Source organism: Macrosteles quadrilineatus, unplaced genomic scaffold (genome assembly GCF_028750875.1).
Source record: "Macrosteles quadrilineatus isolate MER2022 unplaced genomic scaffold, UCM_ALF_1.0 Scaffold_3__2_contigs__length_128488019, whole genome shotgun sequence".
Taxonomy (NCBI): domain Eukaryota; kingdom Metazoa; phylum Arthropoda; class Insecta; order Hemiptera; family Cicadellidae; genus Macrosteles; species Macrosteles quadrilineatus.
In genome coordinates, this window is record NW_026542596.1 from 101,584,525 (window position 1) to 101,595,425 (window position 10,901).

The 10,901-nt window shown below is 32.5% G+C and overlaps 1 protein-coding gene across 1 annotated transcript; it reads right to left on the reverse strand.

Annotated features, from left to right (window-relative positions):
• Positions 1 to 509: 509 nt before the first annotated feature.
• LOC128991139 (eclosion hormone-like) lies at positions 510 to 3,446 on the reverse strand. The gene is made up of 2 exons (XM_054413901.1): positions 3,311 to 3,446; positions 510 to 1,034 (listed from the first exon to the last, which is right to left on the reverse strand). Exons 1-2 carry the CDS (start codon positions 3,403 to 3,405, stop codon positions 890 to 892), a joined length of 240 nt encoding a protein of 79 aa, XP_054269876.1. The 5' UTR covers positions 3,406 to 3,446; the 3' UTR covers positions 510 to 889.
• Between the last annotated feature and the right edge of the window lie 7,455 nt (positions 3,447 to 10,901).

The window sequence follows — 10,901 nt, forward strand, 5'->3', positions numbered from 1 at the left end:
AGTTTCAGGATTTCCAATCTTTTCAGTTCAGAATGGTGATGAGTGCTGTCAGAGTGGTTGATGGAGAATATATCACTTTATGAAATCTAAGTTATAGGAAAGTAAAATTAACCCGTGCAGATTCCCAAGCACAACTTGAGAGTTTCCTGGATTTTAAGAGTATGCATTTACAGTCTCTTGACGAGATGGTTGAGAGTTACAAGGAATTTGGTGAAAGTGGTTATTACAGCTTGAGTTAAAGGACATGTGAGGGGAGATAGTTTCTTGCGAACTTTTGACATCAGCCTACAGCATGTTGGTGCGATAGACTAGAAGAGATTGTTGAAAATAGTTTTATTACTTACAGAAGGGTGAAAGGTAATAGTCGGGATTTTTTAGGAAGTTCTTAAACAGTTTTAGGATAATGGCTGAGTGTGTCTGGTCTATCTTTAGGATAGTTGATGCCATTGGTGGGTCAAGTACTTTGAGAAAATTCTTGGCAGCGAAGGAATGGTTTATAGTAGTGCTAGTGAAGACTAAAACTATTCAAAGCTAATGGTGATAGGGATTAGTGCAGTTTTTCTTTTGTAAGTGAAAGGTGATAGTAATAGGATAGTTGATGAGGAAAACTGGTTCAGTCCCTTCAAGGTTATTATTTTTCAGCTGTTACTATGGTTGGTAAGATTGGCGAGTGCACGTTTGTGACAAACTTATTTGTATACAGTGAAGTCTCGAGTTTTACAGTTTCTTGAAAAATTCCCCATATCAGTCATATAATAATTGACGAGGGAAATTGTGCAATCTTTTGAGGACGCTTTTTTCAAGTGATAGGTTTTGTTAGTGGTCTCTTGGTAGTAAAATGTTTCGAGGAAGTTTTTTTTTACATTTATAGGATAATTGATAAGGAAGACTAGTGAAGTCTTTTGAGGAAGTTCTTGACAGTCACAGGGTTGTTGCAGTCAGGGTAGACGAAACCGTTGGTCGCCAGGCAGAACTCTGCACATGCTTGGCCGTGGAAGTAGTTACCGAACATCTGCTTGCATTGGCCACAATTCCTACAAACATGACAAGGAAAAGCTTAAAATAACCAAACATATTTTCATTCATGTTATACTCATAGTACACAAGTAAAGAACAAAATTAATTAATTTCAGCCGTACATTTTCGGTTCATTGAGGTGAAATCTTACTAATATTATAAATGTGAAAGTTTGTGTGTTTGGTTGTGTGTTTGAAGTTCAATCACGCACAAACTACTGTACGGATTGGGCTGAAATTTGGCATGATGATAGCTTTGATGATATACATAGTACACAAGTAAATAACAAAATTAATTAATTTCAGCCGTACATTTTCGGTTCATTGAGGTGAAATAGAACATAAAAATATTTTATGACTTTCAAAATTACGTGAGTAACCAAGAGAGACTGTTACTGTTTAAAAAAAAACTTAAGCACAAAACGTATGAAATTTTACAGGTGCTCAGCTTTATGATTCAAAGCTCTCTGGAAAGTCATAAAACGTGTTTCATAAAACCTTGCATTCGCACTCTAGCATATGCAGAGTGTCTTAATCTAGGTTACACATTATGTTGAGTTACATTTATATAGATTCTTCTTATAATTTAGAATATGTCTAACTATGTGACCTGTATAGAATTTACCTTTTTGATCCTGCAAGCACGACTTTTCAAGATTGGAAAGTTATAGTAATCATACTCACATGAAGTAGATTGTAATTTACGGTATATGCCTGAGTTCACGCTCTAATGCGATTGAGATGAATAGAAGTGAAATACGTCGCCGTACGCTTGTAGCAAGCCGAACGATTAATTACCCAAGCAATGGTACTAACTATACCTCTTGAGAATAGAATATAACGTAATTCTCAAAGACAACAAAGCTATAGTAAATAGTTAGCAGCATAAGACTATTGCAACAATTTACTCAATTCCAGTACTCTTTAATCATGGGCTTGACGAGTGGCAATACCCGTCTAGAACTTGATGTACTCTAGTAAATGAAACACAAGTAGCCTACAATACCAAACGATAAGTTTATTTAGACAAATTTGATTGGCAACGAATTTAAATATTAGCTTAGTGTCAGCTCAAAAAAATATTTAAGGCTTGAAAACTGTAGAACTATTCGTGCATATTTCTCATTAATAACTCGGTATGTTAGGTGAAAGGGAATACTCTACTTGGCTTCCCATGAAAATCCGTTGTGAAACGATAGAACAAAAATACAATATATGCAATTTAGAATGTTATTGTTTAAGGAATACAAAATATAACAGTGCATAATTTTATATTGACTTAACTCATAATATGTGAACACATTTTTATACATACTACAGGGCTTAACATGAACCAACAAACTATTCCATAAGATGGAGACTGTGGGACTGCCGTGTAGAGAATAACCCCCAATAAAAGGGGGGTTCAGGAGTCCTCCAACGGAAAATGTTTAAAATAAATATACACAGTAGTTTATTTTACAAATTTTCGTAGCTAAATTTGTTTTACTGTATGTATTTTAAATTTATAGTTTTTTGTATCATTTTTTAAAGATGTAAATATTTGGTTGACGTAGTTCCTCAAAGGTGGGAGGGGTCCCTTTGCCCATATTGATGGACGTCCGTGAGACTCAGTACTTCGTATGTAATAACAAGTTAATGCATATAAGTAGCATGAAAATTTCCAAACATTCAACACTCTAAATATCGAATGAAAATAGGGACATTCATACATTTCTAATTAATCTTCATTATATTTAATTCTGTTCTATTAAAAATGCTTATGACAAAATAATTTTTTTTTATTTATCTTCTCTGAGAAGTTTTTTCCAACATAAATTCAATGCACAAATTAAAAAAAAAACTCTTGTAATTTTTTTTAAGCAAGAAATAATTTACAGACCTAGTTCATATAACTAGTTAGTTAACTAATTCGTAATTCACAATTCATTTGTGCATTAAATATTCCATAGTTGCATATTATTACAAATACTATCAAGTTATGAGAGAATACATTCGTTTGAATCTAAGTCCACGTATGAACAAACAATACTAATGAATTAATAACTATTTTATAAATATAATGGTATCATAGAGTACCACTTATATTGTTTATTTTTACTTGGTCACGTGAAAATTTATAGTATTTTGCATGAAATTGTCCAACAAAACGGTTTCCTGTAGTTATTATCAATTTAGAGAATAAGAGGCATAAAGCCAGTGACGATATACAGACAAGCCCTATGATACGCTCTAATCTCTAGGCTTAAGATTTCACCTATGATAATAGGTTTCATACTCAGTAGGCTACTCACGTGAAGCAGACGGACACACTGCCAGAGGTGACGAAGTTGACAAGACAAGCAATGGCTAGGAGAACAGTGACATAATGATGCTTCCTCAACCCCATACCGGTCACAGGCCGGGGTGACAACACTGCAGTGGAACGAAACAGACTGAGAAAAGTATTCAGAAATCAATACAATTTGTATAGTTTTGGAGATTTAAGAAGAAACTTAAGGGGAGCCCGAGGTCCTATCATTAGTAATGTCAACTAAATGTCACTTTTCTCAGGAGTTAGAACAGGTAGGATAGTGAAACTTGGTATACTTTTATATTAACTAATTAACTATTAACAGACACAATATTTTTAATTTAAAATAAAAAAAAATTATTTTATGGGTTTTTATAGATTTAAAAAATATTTATTTCAAAAATAAATTGAACTTTTTTTACAGGCTTATACTAAAGATAATATATTTAGTAGAAGATCATCATATTATGATGAAATCCTTATGCCTGTGTTAAGAATAAGTCACTATGACTACATGGTAAAAATTTCACAACTGTATGGTTTACCAGTCCTGAAAAATGACGATTAAAGTTCTAAAAAGTAAAGTAGAAATCTGTAATTAAAGCGTCCAAGGGTCTACCAAGGGTCCACGAGTTTTACCTTTAAAACGTCACTGCAATGTTTTTGAAAATATATTTTTTTATACATTTCTAGGTTAGTAATTAAAAAAGTAAGTATACCATTTTAAAGAAGAAATTCTGTGCTATAAAAAGGGCATAAAAAGTAAAAAGTAAAAAAAAAATAAAAATTTCGACTTTGACTCCCCTTAAGCAGCTGAAAATTACGAAACCTCCCCACCAGGTGGCAGTAGACTAAACATACAGAGCAGTGTGACGGCCGGTAGGGAACCTGTGATCGGTTTAGATTTAGACATTATTTTAACCAAATCTCTACTTATTTCATACGCAAGCAGGTTTTTTGTGACAATTACTCCTCCGAAACTACTGAACCGATTGACATGTTTTTGGTGCCATTGGAAAGAGCGAACGTTAAGTTGTGCAGGAAACTTTCTTTTTAGGGAAATAAATAGAGAGTGAGACCGTGGGGCCCTTTTAAAGTTTCGTATTTCTCCAGGCCCGCACCGCACTGATGTGAAAGAAGTCTAACATGGGAAACATTGTCATGAAACTCTAGCTGTTGTCAGAAATTATAAGTGGGAAGATATGTTAATTGTTAACAGTCAATAAGTTTGCTAATTTAACAGTTTGCTACAAACATTTACTGACTTGGTTGAAATGAAATATTTACTAGTTAAGTTTGGGTTGGCGTAAATATTACAATGGAAAAAAGCGAGAGAGCCTGGATAATTTGATATACTAAAAAGAAAGCTGAATTAACACTGTGCTGCATTTCTTAGTAATCATTGAAAGAGCCGATTTGAAAACGATGAAAAAATAGGAAAGTCATAGAACACCACCAAGGAGAAGAAATAGAAATAATGTGTTTTTTTTTTAGAATTTATAATCGTTATTATGGACAACCTAATGCGGCTATGAGTAAGGATATTTGTAGAAAACACAAAAAACAAGATCAGCTTTTGAAAAATGATAACGCCTGTAATACTAAGTATTACAATTGCAATTGCTCGAATTCAAGCAACAGGGACACTAATATATTTATAAACTACTAGCTGTTGCCCGTCGGCTTCGCCCGATATACTTTTGGGTTTTCCTACTACTACGAACCGACTGAAGTTGTGACTTCGCTAAGGAAAACCCCAACAGCAGTATAAAAGAAACCCAAATAAAATATACAATATTGGTAAAAAATTACCTTTTACATAATGTATCAGAAACAGAGGGAAGATAAAAATATGAAAATGAGTGAGGTAGCTAAAAAGTAAGATTAGTTTCCCGTACCTTCTTTAGGTAATAAAACAACTTGAACGATCTATAAAGGTAATGCATCTATAAATATTATAAGTTTATATCAGGTATAAACTTGGTCAATGTCAATGAAAGGTTAAAGTTACTCGAATAACATTGTTGTACCGAGTAACTTGCTAACCATAAAGTAACAAGTAAAGCTTCACTTTAACCATATTTTAATTGTATTTGTATTTGCTTTGATAAAATATTAAAAATGCAAACCTTATGTTCTTTATAAAAGCATAAGAGCGAATGCACTTTTCATTTAAGGAATACTGAAAATCGAGCCACTACAAAAGATAGAACAACCACTCTTTAAAAAAATGGAATGCTATTACTCTTAAAAGTGGATATTTACGAGTTCCATGGACGAGATCATAACTTTACTTCTAGGGCGAACGAATGAGAAAGCTTAAAATAAGCGTTCCAAGAATATTAAAGAATGAGGCAGTCCATTTTCCTCATAGAATAAAAGTACAACATACTTAAATAAAAAATATTTGATTTATGGCTTACAAAATTACATAATTAAACTAAACATTAGGCTTAAGGTATTTTAATGAAATTTCTTTATGTATATACACATAGTACAGAAAATAGTCTTATAGATCATGCTCAATATACAGTAACACAATAAATAACCTTAAAAAAAATATATACGAAAACGTGTAAGTTAAGCAAGAATTATTATTTTTAAGATCCAGTGAAGATGGTTTGTCTTCATTAATCTCTATGCACATTTTTATTGCCTTTTACATATTTGCCAACAAATTTAGGAATGTAGGAACCTTATTTCGTCGCAAGTGAATTTTTAATGGTAGCTGTAGCTGTTCTTCTTCCGTGTCAAACTAAAGTTTTTATGACGATAGAATAAGATTATGTAGGAGTTCCAAAATAATATTATTTTCTCGCTCATTTAAACCACATCGTGTATATTTACATTCATTTAGAAGCTATTGACGTTTATTTCTTGTAAAGAAAATCTTTCTTGATATATGTAAAGACATTTGATACTACATCAACCTCTCACTTTCCCTTGGTTATTTTTCTGGATCTCAACGATATCATGTGATATGTTCTGGAATAATCCAGAACGCCTTTTACAAACCATAATGTGACATAACAAAACGTATTATAATGGTACACCACTATCTATGGAGACTACAAGTAGACCTTTTATACTGTAACATATAACTCTGTTTTCATTTCTGTTTTATGTCCGGTTAGCGGCTACGTGAGAAACCAATTATTTCTTCTCGTTTTCATCAAATGTACAAGTGTTTTTTTATTTTATTCCAGGGAAAAAATTCTAGTTTACAAAATTATCTGTGGCTACAGTTTTTTGTTTCAATATATGTTACTAATACTGTTTTTCGTTACTAAAATAGTTTTAAAGACGGTGGAACAGTAATAAATAAATAGGATGCATCTGAATACACAAAACATACAGAAAAGTCTTAAAATTATTAAGAGCTGATCTATAAGAAAGACAAATAAATAAGATACTTACAAATTAAAGATAAGCATACAAATTAGACTCTGGGGCAAATATAAGGAGACCCAGGGCTCCGCCCCCAAACTAATGAATATGAAGGACTGAGTACCATAATAGATATATATTTTATGGTCATCAATGGTTAAGCGTGATAACGGTACCTAGAGAAAAAGTGGCATTTAGCGCAAATTACCCTACTGATATAAAGTGTGGGTGTCTACTTACCACCACGCAAAAAATATATATTCTAAATTTTCCACTGACAACAATGAGCATACTTTAATCGTGTTTTTATTTAATTTCCTTCGTCAGAAAATAGAATGTCCGTAATAAATACATTTCCGTAAACATGTTTCCCAGCAAAGCCATAATCAGACATTCCATAGAATTTCTGTGAATTGCAAAAGAAAATTGATTTGGGCAAAGTATGAAGAAATAGTAGTTTTCGTTACTAGTCCCTAAAGTAGGCTTTTTGGGAAGCCTCGTCCGGAAATTCAATTAAGTCACAAAAAAACATTTTAGGACGAGTTACGAACAATAGTTTTCATTACATTGTCCAATATACAACATACTACTCCAAAATACAGTAACACTGAATGAATTAGGTTATGTAAGAAAAAAACAAAGTTTGTTTATTGTTGAAGCATTTTAACGGAACAGAACAGCTGATTTGTTTTTGAGATAAGCTTTGACACAACCATATGATTCGAGTGCATAACATTTTACGGACTAGACCGCAAAAAGCTATCTTTAGGGACTCATAACGATCCGTAATACAGCTGTTTTTGAGACAGTGTAATGAAAAGTCTTCTTTATAGGTACTCTAGCCTAGCATTATATACAGGGTGTTTAACACGACCCAAATAATTACCACTACCGTGAGACTCCTCTATCAACAATACCAGTTGGTTTCCCTGTTTCCTTCACTTCGTTGCAGATCAGCTAATATGCATAGTTCAAGTTATGTATGAGGTATGTAAAATAAGACGTTAACTTTTTTGCATGCTAAAACATAGTTTGTGAAAACGCCAAGTTGAGACTTATTCACTTTAGATTCCCAATAACCCTAAAACCATTTTAAAACTCATATATAAATATACACCAAAATACAGGGAAAGCAAAATGTGAGCTTGTTTTGTTGTTAAACAGTGTCTTATTAGAAATTGTAATTCGGCTTGCGTAAAAAAACACCCTGTATAGGCTAATACCGACAAATAAATAATAAAATGGAAGTTTGTTTACGGAATTCCTATTATTGTTACTATATTTCATACTTTACCTGAAAGCTTTAGGAACTGTGCAGAATGTCAAGATTTTGTACTTTGCCGCTAACATACTCGTATATACTCAGAGATTAGACTGAACCTGTAAGTTCAGCATGCGCTGCAACTAATATCCGGCGGTCACGTATCACTAAAACTGCCATATCTCAGTTAATACTAGTCCGATCTTAAAGATTAAGGTGTCGATCGATTTGTAATGTAATCGCCTTAAAGAAGTTATCCGTGTAAAATTTTTGTAAAATCAACGGTTTTCGAGTAATTTAAGAAACAAAATTTTAAACAGCCGCCATTTTGTTATGAATTTGAAAAATCTTCATAATTTTTTTGTAGCTTTGTCTAGTTGTCATAAATGTTTGTGCAAAGTTTCAACTTCGTATGTTTAACCAATTTTCAGAAAAAATTAATAAGTGAAAAAAACAAAATGGCGGCTATCTGAGTAACTGAGGACTTCCGGACAATTTAAATATGATATTTAGATATGTTTCTTACCCAGGAACAATGCCCTAAAATATTGGTAGAGAGTTCCGGGACACCCTGTAGATTAGCATTTATGATAATAGTGTGAAATAAAATATTACAATATTGATTTGTTGAATAATAGCATAAACAAAATATTTAACAGGGTTAATGTATTTTGATTTTAATTTGTTTTATGTACAAATAATACATTAAAAGGACAATTTCCCCCATAATTAGTACAAAAATAGAACATTATTACAAATACAAATACTCTTAAATGAAATAATATTTTCGCGTTAATCAAGGTCAGAGCCGGCCTTAGGCACGTACAAAGGTGCGGCTGCAGAGGGCCCGCGCTTGGTGAAAAAAAAATAATTAAAAGTTCAGTGAATTTTATGTAAATTACAAAGAAAAAAAACGGGGGAGTATGCAAACATTGCACATTTAGACTTATGTTAGTTGTTGGATACTACTTTTTCGGTAGTAAGGGCTGTGAACGTTTGCACTGAGCCCTACACCAAAAAAGGCCTGCTCTGATCAAGGTACACTAATGAACGATAGTAAATAATTAACTATTATAAATAAACATAGTACCATTCATATTTTATTCATGTATTTTGTTTCATAGATAAATCTATAATATGTTTATTTTTGTCGAATAACGAATTTATTTTATGGTTTGGTTAGCTTTTGTTTTCTAATACTAATGATCAAGTTGAATTTGTATGGTTTAAGGGATCTACTATGTTTAAAATAGTTAATTTACTTGTTCTAAACTGTGATATAGCCTATACAGGGTGTCCCGTAACTCTCTGGACACATTTATATAGGTAGTGCTATTGCTTAGGTAAAGACAAACACATTTCACCATAGGAACATGGGTCTGTGGCGCCTAGGTTAACGTCTTTCTGTATTTATGGTGTTTTTAATAAATTAACTTCACGAAAACTGTAAGCTTAACTAAATAATTAAAAGTAACAAAAAAGTTAGTAATTGTATGCAGTTTTCAATAATACCTTATTTGTTAAGAATGGATAAATAATAACAGAGAAATGTGTTCTTTTCGTAATGCATGGCCACTTTTCTCCATTTAAACAATGCTAAAACTCCTTTTACACTGTCTAAATATCTTAACAATCATCTGTTATACGTCAATCAGGAGTTGTAAAACATAACAGCTGATTGAATCATTTGTTTTTGTTATTTATAAAAATATTGTTGACTGAACATTACTGCAAGTCTTTACCAGTTGCTTATGATTCTTACAATCTAGTTACAGTCATTATTTATTGTGTTATTGCGTCATTAAGTTGGCTGTTTAGTACTGAATGTGAGCAAACACATCAGAGGAGTACTGTGATATGGTCTACTTTTTTGGAATGGCTCGTGGCAGTGCAAGAGGAGCGGCGAGATTGTATACAGAACACTATCAGAACAGGCCATGTCCTAACCATGAGACATTCGGTGTTCAGACAACAATACTTTTATAAATAACAAAAACAAATGATTCAATCAGCTGTTATGTTTTAAAACTCCTGATTATAACAGATGATTGTAAAGATACTTAGACAATGTAAAAGTAGTATTATCATTGTTTAAATGGAGAAAGGTTGTAATGGATTACGAAAAGAACACACATCTCTATTATTATTTATCCATTTTTAGCAAATAAGGTATCATTGAAAACTGCATAAGATTTACTAACTTTGTTGTGTCTTGAAATTATTTAGTTTTATTGAAATTTTGCATTAAATATTTTAAATTACCGCCATTTTAAAACGGTTTATGATTTCTTAATTTTAAGCGAAAATCTCAAACAGTTTAGGAGTTATTAATTTCTTTGTAAAAACACATAAATACAGACAGACGGTAAACTAGGTACTACAGACCCTTGTTCCTACGGTGAAATGTGTTTCTCTTGATCTAAGCAATAACGCTATATACATGTGCCTAGAGAGTTACGGATCATTCTGTATATAGGTTTTAACATTTTTAATTTTTCTGTCTTTGCTAATGTCAAGTCCGGAAAGGTTTCCACACCGAGAGATTAATTTTTTTTAAACTAATTTAACTTAGTACCATTAATCAATTATTTATAAAAAGTTGGCCTATTAAATAGTACAATAAATTTTATTTGTACTAAATTGTCATGTATGGTATTTTCAACATAGGTAACTAACAGTTAGTTACCTACCCTAACCCCTCAGTTTGTACTTACCGTAGGGATGTTGGAAGTTGACTGCGGGAGCGCCATATCCTCCCTTATACGTCACCTCCCCCACACCACCGTGTTACGCAAGGGTAACTCTGTACACCCGTCACCAACATCTTGTGTTAATAATGAGTCGTAACACAGCATTCAGCTTGCATTTCATTATGTCTTCAAGGCATTTCAATTGTTTTTGTAGTTCTAATAGCTCCACTGTGGCATTTAGATGTCATTTTATT

Excerpts from the sequence above, each read along its gene's own strand:
- LOC128991139 (XM_054413901.1), bottom strand. The coding sequence starts at position 3,405 with ATGGGGTTGAGGAAGCATCATTATGTCACTGTTCTCCTAGCCATTGCT. Across the intron at positions 1,035-3,310 it reads AGTGTGTCCGTCTGCTTCAC|GAATTGTGGCCAATGCAAGC; the intron begins GTGAGTAGCCTA and ends TCATGTTTGTAG.